Consider the following 13,382-nt stretch of genomic DNA (forward strand, 5'->3'; position numbering starts at 1 on the left):
GGATAGACCAGTGATGCAAACTGATCGTCATTTTTATTTAATCATTAAGTAAATAAACTTTTTAAAACTAAAATGAATAAACAAAACTGGTTACAGATGTGACTTAAGTATGTTATTAATGCTATGGGATTCTGTTTATATGGTAAACCTTGCAAAAGTTATTACAATTATTATTATTATTATAAAATTTAGATTAAATTATTTAAAAAGAACATGCTTTTAAAATGTTTCTTGTTTTACAGTAGTAACACTAGCTGTGGTACTTTGGGATAAACTCTCGCTACTGTGATACATTTCTGTTGACAGTTCAGCACTATCCCTTACTCAGAATTCTGCTTTCTTTTCCCGAGGTTAATCATTGTAGCCTTCTCCGTCTGAGCACACAATTACCTCCTGACCTGATCAATGCAAAGCCCAGCACATCCTTGACCTGTAGCCCACCACGGGTTAAACATGTTTCACTCTCCGTCTGCCTTCATCTCTGTCCGATTAGGGAACAAACATCAGGCAAGTCATGACAGGACTCTGAAAGACAATGCAATGACAGCTCCAGCACGGACGATCTGGCATGTTGCTGACCACCTGCTGTGGTTAGGGCCTCTTTTCCCTGTGCTGGAGCCTGGAGACACCAGTCTGGTTACCAGCACCACCCTCCTGCTGTGCTTGCAGTCTGCGTGCAGCGGCCAGCCTGAGCCAAAAGGTCAAAGGAGTCCCACACCCAGGTTAGCTCATACGTACTGCTCATGCTGAAAGGCCCCAATGATCTCACCAACTCTACTAGTATTTCCCTGAAACTTTTCTTCTGCAGACATGGGCTGTGCTTGGGAGGGGGATGATAGTTTGGGTGCGGGGACAACCTTGAAAGCTGTCCCGAGCCCTGTGATGAGGGTGGCCCACTAAGGTTAGGCTACCCAGAAGGGAGCAGGCCCGCCCATACAAATAGCTGTTTCACTGTAAAGAACATATCTTTTTACTCTTTGAAGGTGCCTCTCCTCTTTCTGAGATCTTAAATGAGCAAGATCTTTACATTTAGTCATTTAGCAGACGCTTTTAACCAAACATTAAACTTTAATCAACATACTTATATCATGTAAAGCCAGTGTATGAAATAAGTCAGAAAAGGTCATTTTTAAATGAAATAAAAAATACATAAAACAGTATTATATATGTTCCGGCAGTCTTTTATGACTGATATAGGAGAATGTGGAGCTCATACTCAAGGTGGAAAAACACCTTCGATTTATTCAGCCAAACAATTGCAATTTGGTGCAGTCGCTGATATTTACGTGGCCAAAAAGTATAAGATAAAATTCGAATTGTAATGTAAATCAATAAGCTCTGAAGCCTATAACTGTAATAGCAGACTTCTTACATAAAATGCGTATGAAATGCATATTAGTTCACTCTATATCTTCTAATAATATGTCTTAGTTTTATGATAATAATATGAATATTTAAATGCTTCATCAGTAGTTTTTATTGTGGGGCAAAATGTATGTATGCAACGCAATATGATTAATGCGTTATTGAGAGAGATATATTTCTCAAAAGGATCATATTTTTTATCGTGTGTGTGTGTGTACGTGTGTGTGTCATATCTGATACTTATATTTTAACATGATTTATCTAAAAAGATTTATGGATAATCAAGTAAATCATTGTTGTCTCAATCCAGTTAATGTTCATCTTCAAATGTTACAATATAAAAGTTCTTCTTACATTTACTTTATAAAAATTACTAAAGATTTTACAGCAAAATGACACGTGAACCACTACCTGAAGGAGAACATTTTTAGAAGGACCTGTACTTGAAAAAAAAGCATATTATACTAAGTATAAACTAGCAATCAGATGACAGAATGTATAGTATTGTGTACAATACTCTTAATTAGAGGCCTTAGAAATCGTTATCTAATATAATATAAACCAGGTTATAGCTTTTTATAATATGGTTTCAGTACTTAAAAATTATTGACATGGGTCAATAGTGTTCCTCCCATGGAATTCAAGAGCTTGAGTCCTCACACCTAGTTTAAACAAGCCAGAAATCAGACAACATGTGGCTAATCCCCAAACATGTGAACAATCCACTCAAACAAAGCATTTATCAGGTGGAATCTCAAACTAAATCTTACAGCAAACAAAGCAAAAAACCATTTAAACTAGTAATATAGCCATCCAACATTTGCATGAATCACTTTTGCTAATTCAGAAATCACTTTGGATAATCATATCTACTTTAGTTTCAAATATAATCTAAATTAATAAAAAAAAACGCCAATACATTTAAAAGGTAAAAACATTAAAATAGCCTATATAAACAAATAACTGCATTAATCATTTACTGTAGTCTGCATACTAAAAATTGTGGCACTTCACACGTTTTGAAGGGATGTTTTGCACCAGACATACCTTTGGGGGAAGGACTCTCTTTAATATCAGCAGTTGATGGGAGATGATCCCTCGGCTGATAATTCACGACTTGAGTTTCTTTGTGCTAAAACAAAGAGCTGGGAGGCGCCATTATGTGCTGAAAACAGATTCAGTGGCGCTCTTTATGGACTCCACTTACAAAACACAATATGTGCTAATGTAATCACACAAATAGGCGCTAATTGTCCTCCGGTTCGTGCGAAATAGCGCGTCTCAAGTGTGACCATGATCTGCCCCCACAGATATGTATATTGATAAAATTATTATTATCATCATCACCATTATTTTTATTAGTAGGCCTAGTAGTAAATGTCTGGGGTGAAAAGTGTTTGGTAATGTTTTGCAATTATTCTACAATGTAGCTAAATAAATATGTACTATAGATTTTAATTCATAATGTTATCAATGCGACTATGGTAAACTTTTCGGTGTTTTGAGGCACTGAATAAAAACACCATTGTTCCTAAAAAGTAAAAATCTAAACTGAATAAAGTTCACATAGAACTCTTGAAACAACAATTCGTGGAATGTAGATGGGGAGGCTGTATTCAAAGAAAGAAACTTAAAAAATTTAGCCATTACTGCCACCTTTAGGACAAATTATGGAAAAACACAGAGAAATTAAATAGCAACCAGCAAAAGTAAAATGTCAATGTAGTTTTTGCAAATGTAGGGTGTATATATATATATATATATTAAACATAATTTTATATTTATGAAAGTAAATATTCTTAGTGTTTCGTCAGTTTCGTCGGGCATATTCTGTAGACTACATAAACTAAATGACAACATTGACATTTAAAGGAGGACCAAACGTATGGTGGCTTGCCTGTAACACGGATGGTTAAAATGATATTGTATGTAAGAAATGTAGTTAATGTACATCTCCATTTCTTTTTTTAATGCTAGAAGTATCGATTCGAAATACGCCTGCATATTATTTCAGATCAGAGGTTGAAACTTGGAACCCAATCTGACGTCGTCGCCACAAACTCTCACTGCGCATGCGCACGCACTATAAAAAGCCGGATCGCACGGTCTTTCTTCCCTGTTCCGTCTTTCTTGTGAAAGGTAAGTAGTATTCAGTTTGTGCTTTTTTCCTTTTTCATCTACTACTGGACACGTTTTTTTAAACGACGTTCTGTAGTGTTTTACTAAACTACCCACTGTGATAAAGCAATACGAATAAAAACTAAAACTAAGGATTTTGGTGTAGCTCCGCGCTGACCACGTGGCTCCTTTTCGGTGCACAAGGAAAACTAGACTGGTTCTGGTTTACTATTATTATACTGTTTCGAGCATATGATCGTTAGTAAGATGGATAAACACGAGTTAATGTTAATCAGTTGTTTCACCGTTACATAATAACTTTTGAATTGGGCTTTTCCAGTAGCCAAACGAAACCTGAGCACCTTTATTATGAAGTTCACTCTATTTGTTTGCTTTACAGTATGTGGGCTGTTGGACCATGGAGTTTTCCTACTCCGATTTTGGTGAGCTTAGATTTCCTCTAGACTTTGCTTTAACGCGTTTGGTAGCAATGATGACTTATCTTTTTTCCCCAGCAGATCGACAGTGTTGACCTTTTCTTAATGCAAAAAATAAGCCAAATGATCTGAGCAACCATATACTTGTGCCAAAATCTGGCGTTCATTTTAAGGAATGTCACTGATGTTTACTACTATCCCCACAGATCACACTGGAGCCAAATGGATAACCTTAAATTCATCAGACTTTGTTTCATAGGTCTTTAACACTCTAAAGCAGGTAAGACTGGGCATGTTCTTGGGACAGCTGGTTGCCATTTACCCGGTGCATGTGATGACTGATCTTTTTTCCCCAGCAGATCGATAGTGTTGACATTTGCTCTAAACTTTAAGCCAATTAATCTGAAGCACCATCAGAATTGATTGCATACAGAGTAGTGGTGATCTTGTTCTGAAGACTTTTTTTTTTTTTTTTTTTTTTGTCTCCAAAAAAGGCAGAATTCTGTAATTCAAGAGGACCAGGACCAAAACGAGTGACCCTTGATGAATGGCCACATGTGACGGTATTTATTCTCTCTCTGTTTGTGTAGAACTTTTTCTGTTCAACAACTAAATGTTGAATCTAACGTTTCTTCCCTTTTTATTTTTTCTAGGAGTATGCGCGATCCATGCTCCTGAAGGCCCTTCGGTGCCAAACCCACTTGGAGCTGTGAATGACACCATGGGTTTTCTCAAAGCAGTCTAGCGTTTACCAGCCATGGGGAGGAAACGCCTTTGAGTTTTGAAGTTGCTTTATTTTGACCTGCTAGTGTTCCAAGGTGCTATTTTTATGAAAAGGCATTCAAGTACGTTCCATTTATAACTTCTCAAAGCGGTCACTAATTGCTTGTAACTTATTTGTTCTATGCAAGTGTAAATTGTCTTGCAACTAGTTACCTCTTTTACGTTTTCAATAAAACTTTATGAAAACTTGTTTTCTGCATCTCTCATTTGTGACTATAGATTTAAAATGTAATGTAAACCAATCTCAACTTTCAGTGGTGTGAAATTTATTTTTAGGAAACATTCAAATGGCGCAAAATTAAATGCAAATGTTAAGTTGTATGATTTGTTTCTATAACGCAGGAATTTAAGAAATCTGATTTTTATTTTTTTTCCTACATATTAAGTGGTCACAAAGCTTGGTTCTCCAAGGATTTACATTAGTGAATTGTACATCGACTAAAACTGAAATAGCTGACAATACTTGTGTAGGGCACTAAGAAAAGACCATTCAAACAAACGTGTAGTTTCCATGTGTTCGGTCCCCATTTGAGGCACAAACAGAAAAAGCAATATACACCCTTTTGTACAAAATATACAGATGTTAGATAAGATTACGTGTAAGACGTCAAGACATCCCACACTAAAAATAAGATTACAATAAATCCACCAGTGCTGCAATAATTCTCCTTGTCTGTAGTGATCCTCAATGTAACCGTGATCTATGATCCAAATAACCTGAAAACAAACACAAGAACACTTTAAAATATGCAACTCCCCACAAAAAGAGCATAAAAATGATTATTTTGAGAGCATGACTAAATGTTTATAAGGTCAATACTCACAAGATCATGCAAAACATGATGAAAACGTTCCAGAGAGCAATGAATATGCGAAAGTACCGCAGACTCAGCAGGAACTCTCTGATGTTGTCTCCTAAATAATGCATCGTAAGAGTCAGATATGATCGTACGATATTTAGGGGCAAAAATGCAGCATTTTTTTTTTTTTAACATTTGATAGATTTCATAAAAATGCATTCCAGCTCTATGCCAAGATCGATTTAGGGCCTCTGTGGCTGTCAGCCGTCTGCTCACTTAATATTACACTGTCCCAATAATATGAAATGAACTATTATAATGCAGCGTTAGTGAATTGCTGTTACCAGTGCTGGACGATCCAGATTCATCGCCAAACCCTTGAGACTGCGTTACTCTCTTCTTTCTGCACACAGACACTGATTAACAAGCAATCACCAAAATTAACCCTGACAGATAACAGTAGCGCTTTCACTCACAGTTTAAAGTTGAGCACAGCGCCGGCGTTCATGAGCAGAGTGCTGAAAACAGAAGTAAAAGAAAACACACTCCTGTTACACAGTGACAATAATGTACCACACATATGAACACCACGAACAACTTTCTATTTAATAATAGCGCGAGATGTATCCTGCTTTAGAATGTGACATTTACCCCAAAATTAAAAGATCTCCGATCATTTTGGATGGCTCGTCTTCTTCTTCTTCGATCTTTGTATGAATACAGTATGAGTCTCCGTTCATCACCGCCCCCTGACGGCAGATGATGGACATGACTGTTGGGGCGCGCTCCAGTCGAGGAGCGTCTCGCTGCAGCTTGCGGTGGACATCCAACCCCGCCCACATCCAAGTGTGACCTCAGACGCCACGCCTATGCCATACGTAAAAGTACGTCATCGGGTGATGCCCCGTGTGTTGTGCGCATGTGCAAAAATGGCGGAAGTATGTTTTTTTTTTTTTTTTTAATTAACATTTTGTCAAAGTACAATTTTAAGACGTAAACAAAATTGAATCAATTCGGCGGAAGTATATTGTTTCGGGGATCAAATTAAATAATGTTATCTTCTGTTTTACTAATAGGCCTACAGGTTAAATAACTTGTATTAAATAAATTTAAATAGTACAAATTAAACCTAGGCCACATCTCTAATGTATGGAAGTAAATTCATCCAAACAGCCGGTAAAACGCCTGCATTGGTTGATTATACTTAGACAAATTAATAAAATATTTATACCTTCCGCTGTTCGATTATGTAATGACAAATTCACATATTTTATGATCGATTGTAACAAACCTTAGACAATATCAAAGTTAAGTAGACAATTTTGTTTAAGGCATTTTTATTTATCTAATTCTCTAAAAATATGTTTCACTTATAAGGTCGGAATGTTAGTGATCATATCACTATTTTAAGGATAAATATGGGTGTTATGCAATAACTGGAATCCTCCCCTCTTTTTTTTTAATGTGTTTATTTTTCATATTTCTTTCATTTTAAATAAAAGAAATGTTCCTGAATTTAGCAAATTTATATACTTCATTTGGTTTTAAGTATTTTTATTTTCCTTTTAATTGTATACAAGAACAATTATGAATATCTACACACTAATATTTTTAATGTGCATGAAAAAAAAATCACCTCGCAAAAAAGAGCAACTACATTTGCATGATAGGATTGACGGTTCTCTATATAGACTAAGCTACACATACATAGGCTTAAGTCATTTGTTGCTTTGATAGATTATGTAAGTAACATGGCATTGACTTTTGGGCCTTTTTCCATCAACACAAATATATATAAAAATGTGTCCAAGTCCTACGGATGCATAAAGATCAATAACAAGACATCCCTTGTTTCACTGGGTATTGTTATATTTATTTCACAAAACAATATTCGACAATGTAGAGTAAATAAATTATTATAAATTAAATTTCTCCCAGAAACATGGCATTGACTTTCAGCCCCTGTTCATAAACCCATTTTAATAAGAATGTTTCCATATCCTCGCGATTGTCAAAGACAAACACACAGGCATCCCTTGCTTTCTCAGTCTCTCTTTTCAGGTAGTATTTGATTATATTAGACTGTTTTTCTTCGTCCATCTGAAGAAATTCAGACTCTGTCACCTCTCCATGGAACAGCTCACAGTGGCTCTGAACCCAGCACCATGCTACACCAATGTCCCTTATGTTCCTCTTCGAACTTCCTCTTCAGTTCCTCTTCGATCTTCTGTTGAAAGTACAAAATAAACTGTGTTTGTGTGGTAAATCTAAAATTACTATAATTATTTTCACAAAAAAAAAAAAAAAAAAAAAGTTTTTACCTCATCACTGTCATCTTGACCCATCACAGTTCCCGTACTAGCTGGCTGTTTGGTGATGGTGGACTCTGACACCTAAAGACAGACTCAAAGGTTAGGTAAATGGACCATTTGTAGAGCATCTTTTTAGTATTTCCAACCACTCAAAGCATTCAACACATTTCTAAACATTCAACATTGTGGCCTCTCCAAAGTTTTGCTACTGCTTAACATTCTAGGAGGAAACATTTAGTGTGTCTGGGTAGTTTGAATGCAGAAGAATCAATTTCATTTCATTAACCAGTTGTGTGTACCTTGGATGTGACCTGTTTTGCAAGAGCAAACTACACCACCACCTTCGGAGCTGAGGGATGTTATCCTAACAGATAAAACACAAAATAAAAAACTGAGAATGCATTTGAAAAAACTTCTGGAAAAAATAAATAAAAAAGGAAAACCTTCCAAAATAAAATTTGAGGTCATCACCTGTCCAGTCCAGGGCCATATAGAGTGCATACTGAAACAGACAACAAATACCATTGAGAAAATTCAAATATTGAAATTAACTGACACCAATTTACTGTACCGTACAGATAACACTAGAACATACTCATCTAAATACTGCATGTAAACTAAACTAAACTTTTGCCATCACCATAACTGCTCAGAATCTGTAATTCACAGCTTACCATCAGCATGAACAGACCACAATCCAGTCCCTCTCTCTGGGTTGGAATATTCTATCAAATATTTAAATGTATAATTAATTTTTGTTTTTATACATAAAACTACAGAACAAGGACTGAAAAAAAAACCTGACTATTGCATTCTTGTACCTTGGTTTTAATGATCTTCCATGGGCCATTCATTTTAAGATGAAGTAACCTGTAGGATTTTAGAAAAAAAAATTAACAAAACTGTAGAGTGTACACAGGAAGTTACAAAACACACATAGATAAATAACAACAATATTCTCATCACTTTAGTGGTTCCCAAGAAACTACAGTTCATCTTGTTGTTCTTTGAGATTCACATACATATTTAGATTATACAACATACATATACATGCATATATGATTTAAAAACACAAAAACCAATCATTATCTAAAGACATGCTCTCACCATACCTCCATGCTCCACTGCATGACTTATGTGGTTCTCTAGGTGAAGTGTAAAAGAGAACTTCTCTTCAGTGGTGAAACTGCAGCAGGGACATTCAAACCCCCCATCACGGCAGAACTGTTCTGGATCACGTTTGAACTGCAGAGGTGTAGGATACTGTAAAACATGATAAATATTATGTGTATATAGAAGGATACATAGTAAGACACAGTGAACTGTGTGGTTGCTCAAACAAGTTATTGTGCAAGAGTTGTCAGTGTATATCATTAAATATATTCCATGTGTTTTGCGTGGGGCCAGGGGAGTACATGTATGTGAGAGAGGTGAAGTGTGAGTGTGTGAGAGAGAAAGAGAGATCAGTATTATGTGTCAGGGATATAAAAAAAAAACATGAAGGATGAATCAATGCACATACATTTTATCAGGATAGAGTTAGGAGCATTATAGACATTATGAAAGTAAATTCATTATGAATGACATTATGAAAGTTGGTAGCCTTATAACGTGCCTGTGTGAAGTCAGCCTCGTGTCTTTGTAACTTTACTAAAGCTCATAACAAAACAGTTATCGTTGTGCTATCGTTTCACTTCATGTCTAACAAAATATTCATTGATAATTTAATGTGTACATTTTACCATTTTAACTATTAACGTTAAGCAGAGACATACAGTGAGTGTGACAAACACTTTTGGGCTAAGAACCGAATTTTTCATTACTTACAGCCATGGCAGATAACTTTTCCTCTTCTGGGCAACTGGCAAATACAGATAACAACAACTTATTCTTCTTTCTGGCGATCGCAAAACAATATTTCCTTCTTTTACCGATTAAAAACAACACAAACTTCTTCACTTCAGTCTTCTCGACGCTTCTTCCTGTTTGAAATTTAATGAGAACGTGACGTAGACGGATATAGGCGCGGTTTATGATGGCACATCCGGGTGGGCAGGGTTGGATATGTGACGTCTTTGGATGTGGGTGTGGTTTCTGACGTCACGCTTGGATGTGGGCGGGGTATCTGACGTCACGCTTGGATATGGGCGGGGTTGGATGTCCACCGCAGGCTGCAGCGAGCCCTACTTGCTCCAGTCTGCGAAAGGCCATGTATGACACAAGTTACTAAACACTATTTTTGATGTTGGTTAATTGTTACAATGACGTGAGGGTAAACAAATAAAATATTACAAATGTAAAAAATGCATTTAATGTATTTACTTTAATTTTACATTTTAATTACTTAATGAATAGTTTTTCCTCAACTCATAAAACCCTTGTAGTTCTTTAATTTACCCCAGTTTGGGAAAACCTGGAGTATTGGCAAAAGCTAGGTATAAAACTTCCTCATCTTTCTCAGTCCTCGACTTTTTACAAATGCTGGAAAGAAATGCGCGCTACAGAAACTCTCGCGATAGCGCATTTGCCTGTAAGTGAAAAGTGATTCAACCGTCGCGATAGTTTCGCAGTCCGAATGTAATCGTTTTGCCATGACCGATCAAGGTAATTTTGATCAAAATCTAAGAAACTATTATTATTATTATAATATATCGCATACGATCAGGGTGGCCAGTGGGGTGGCCGTGATTATTTCCATGGTGGCCATGGCCACCCCCTAGCTCCGCCCCTGAGTAATCTTAAAGTAATCCAAAAGTAGTCAGAGTATGTTACCTAAAATGAGTAGTGATTATATTACTGACCTCAATTTTCATCATATAATTTGTAATCAGTAACAGGCTATAATTTTTAAGTAATCTACCCAGCAGCCTAGTATACTATAGTAACATATAGTATTAAAAAATAAACTTTTTAGTTAAAAAATAGCCTATTTGATTAAAATAATACAATAATACTACTAATAATAATAACTATTATTAATGCACAGCAATTATTCATTTTATTATTATTATTTATTATTATTATTATTATTATTATTGTGTGTGTGGTTTGAGGGAAAATAATACTTTATTTCAAACATGACATCACTCAGAATAGTTCATTAATATGATATACATACACAATGTAGTTTATGAATTTTATAAGGTTATTTTTCCATTCATAATCGGAGTCTGACAGCCCCTTTATTTCTGCTACGTAATCAAGGCTACGATTGTTGAGTGCATGAAGTATTCCACACTTTGTATTTTCGGTTAATTAAGTGCAACATCCAGGCATTTAAAGTGCACTTTTTCTTTTTGGAATTCTGGATTCATCATAAGATGGCAGTAAACATGAGAAGTGCCAGTTATAAAAGCTTTCAGTCATCGTTCAAAATAGTAAAAGCTAGAACAGGAAGGTATTAAGAGAACATCAAAGCACAGAAGAATTTTCAGCAAGAACACACTAATCACTATTATACTACAAAATGGAATAGAATAATACATGATGACTGATTTTGGATGCACCTTATGTTAATGCATTTGGGCTTAGCGGACTAAATTACTATGCATGCTATAGCCAACAGATACACAGACACACTTCTGTGAGCTTCTAAAATTTGCAGCTGCTATATGAATGGGCATACACAAATACCATAACAGATCTAGACAGGTGGAACTGGGGGAGGTGGAGGATTTCAGAGGAACACTGAAGCAGAACATTTAAATCTCCAGAAAGCAAGCTCAATGGCTGCAGAATCAGCCCAGTCAATCAGCATGTGCAATGTAGTAAATGTTTGCTAGCAGATTGCATGTGAAGGACCTATCAGCAGTGTTGGGAAAAGTTACTTTTAAAAGTAATGCATTACAATATTGCATTACTCTCTTAAAAAAAGTAACTAATTAAGGTATGTAGTTACTCTTTTATATAAAAGTAATATATATATATATATATTATTGCAGGTTTTGATAATATTCTGAGTTTGCATTTGACTGTTTTTAATCATTTTGAGGAATACTGAAACTGTAAATACATTGTTCATATTTAGTCTAGAACTACAGTATAGCATCATGTTCACACAGCACACATAATGATTACTCCCGATTTCTCTCAACATGGCAACATGAGAACTGTCAGTATATACATGGGGAAAAAAGTAACTGGAGTTACTTATTTAAAAAAGTAATTCAGATATTTCCTTATAAATTAAAAAAAAATAATAATGTGTTACTTTACTAGTTACTTAAAAGTAATCTGATTATGTAACTTGCATTACTTGTAATACCTTACCCCCAGCACTGTCAGTAAGCTTCATCTAGAGTTTCATGATTTTCCTAAATAGGCCCACCACAACTACAAACACTCGCTACTATCTCACAATATTACAGCAGTGCTATTGCACTCATGGCAGATAACATAACAAAACCCATGGTGACCCTGCTGACAAAAACAATAGAAACCATCACAGAAATTTGAATGATTTCCACTATAAATACCATTACAAACATTACACACCATTAACTATTAACCATTAAAACCATTAAATAATTGTTTTCCTGTATTGTGTTGTGGGACATATTACATTAGGATTTAGTAACTTTAACAAAAGCCATGAATAGAAGGTGACCAATTACCAGTAGAGTCCAACAGGTGCCATTACAGTTTCCATTAAAACAATATAATTTTCATCATAACTAGTAAAACCATTGCAAATTGTAATCACCTTATAGGCTACTTCATTTACTGTATTTTCTAACTCGATAGCTCTAAAATGAACCTGTTGTATAATCGCTGCTGTCTCTTTATGAATGAATGGAATATTCAAGCCAGACAGTGCGGAGTAATAAACAGCAGTGGATGCTCAGACCTGGGATGTAACTATAGTGCCATAGCCTACATGAGACGGACAAAGGTAACCTGATGTAACTGTTTTTTTTTCCTTTTAGCTTTTCCCAGCTGCCTTTATCTTCATGTCTTTTGCTTGCCATCATGAGCCCATACTCCTTCGCGTCAGTTTTGGTCTCTTATCAGGTTTGCCAGGTTTTCACAAAAAAGACCCCACCTAATCAGTAAAACTTGCTCAAAACTAGCCCAGTAGCTTTCAAGGCCAGTCCCCTGTTAAAAATAGCTTCCAGGAATAAAATACATGTGTTTTCAGGGGCTAAATATCACGTCATTGAGATCGTTTTCAACCCGCCGACATGAAAAACAACTGTGTTAAAGAAGCTCAATTCCCAATTCTTATAACCAAAAGTAGATTGTATTAGCGCTGATTGTATTGTCGGCCGTCGACGTCACTTTTTATCTGACACTTATTTGATGATGAACCAGCCAGGCCAGCCGTGTTGGACTTCTCCAGAATGTCCAGATGGCCAGTCCGCCCCTGCTAATGGCCAAATGATTAGAGAGTTGGACTTGTAACCCAAAAGGTGCAGGTTAAAGTCTTAGGTCTGGTAGGAATTGCTGGTGAGGGGAGTGAATATACATCGCTCTCTTCTACTTTCAATGCAAACCCAGGCACCGCAGCAATATGGCTGCCCACTGCTTCATGTGTGTGTTCACTGCTGTGTGTGTGCACTTAGATGAGT

At 36.0% G+C, this 13,382-nt stretch overlaps 1 protein-coding gene, 1 long non-coding RNA gene and 2 other non-coding genes across 5 annotated transcripts in view; 3 read left to right on the forward strand and 1 right to left on the reverse strand.

Annotated features, from left to right (window-relative positions):
- Positions 1-6,199, reverse strand: part of LOC132126715 (small integral membrane protein 7) — a 224,619-nt gene extending 218,420 nt beyond the window's left edge. Inside the window, exons 1-5 of one of the 2 annotated variants that reach the window (XR_009427439.1) lie at positions 6,155-6,199; positions 5,980-6,021; positions 5,848-5,906; positions 5,528-5,618; positions 5,337-5,420 (exon numbers count right to left, since the gene is read on the reverse strand). Coding sequence is in view for 1 of the 2 variants with exons in the window: in XM_059538165.1 (XP_059394148.1) it covers positions 5,405-5,420; positions 5,528-5,618; positions 5,848-5,906; positions 5,980-6,021; positions 6,155-6,180 (234 nt within the window). In the remaining variant the exon portion in view is untranslated. Of the gene's footprint in view, positions 1-5,311; positions 5,421-5,527; positions 5,619-5,847; positions 5,907-5,979; positions 6,022-6,154 lie in introns of those variants that run through there. The other variant, XM_059538165.1, reaches the window with a different exon arrangement.
- On the forward strand, positions 3,873-4,893 carry LOC132126716 (uncharacterized). Its single transcript, XR_009427440.1, has 3 exons — positions 3,873-4,200; positions 4,415-4,483; positions 4,574-4,893. It is a non-coding gene; the product is annotated as an uncharacterized LOC132126716 (long non-coding RNA).
- On the forward strand, positions 3,964-4,061 carry LOC132126898 (small nucleolar SNORD12/SNORD106). Its single transcript, XR_009427470.1, has one exon. It is a non-coding gene; the product is annotated as a small nucleolar SNORD12/SNORD106 (small nucleolar RNA).
- On the forward strand, positions 4,245-4,332 carry LOC132126899 (small nucleolar SNORD12/SNORD106). Its single transcript, XR_009427471.1, has one exon. It is a non-coding gene; the product is annotated as a small nucleolar SNORD12/SNORD106 (small nucleolar RNA).
- Positions 6,200-13,382: the final 7,183 nt, after the last annotated feature.

Source organism: Carassius carassius, chromosome 44 (assembly GCF_963082965.1).
Source record: "Carassius carassius chromosome 44, fCarCar2.1, whole genome shotgun sequence".
Taxonomy (NCBI): domain Eukaryota; kingdom Metazoa; phylum Chordata; class Actinopteri; order Cypriniformes; family Cyprinidae; genus Carassius; species Carassius carassius.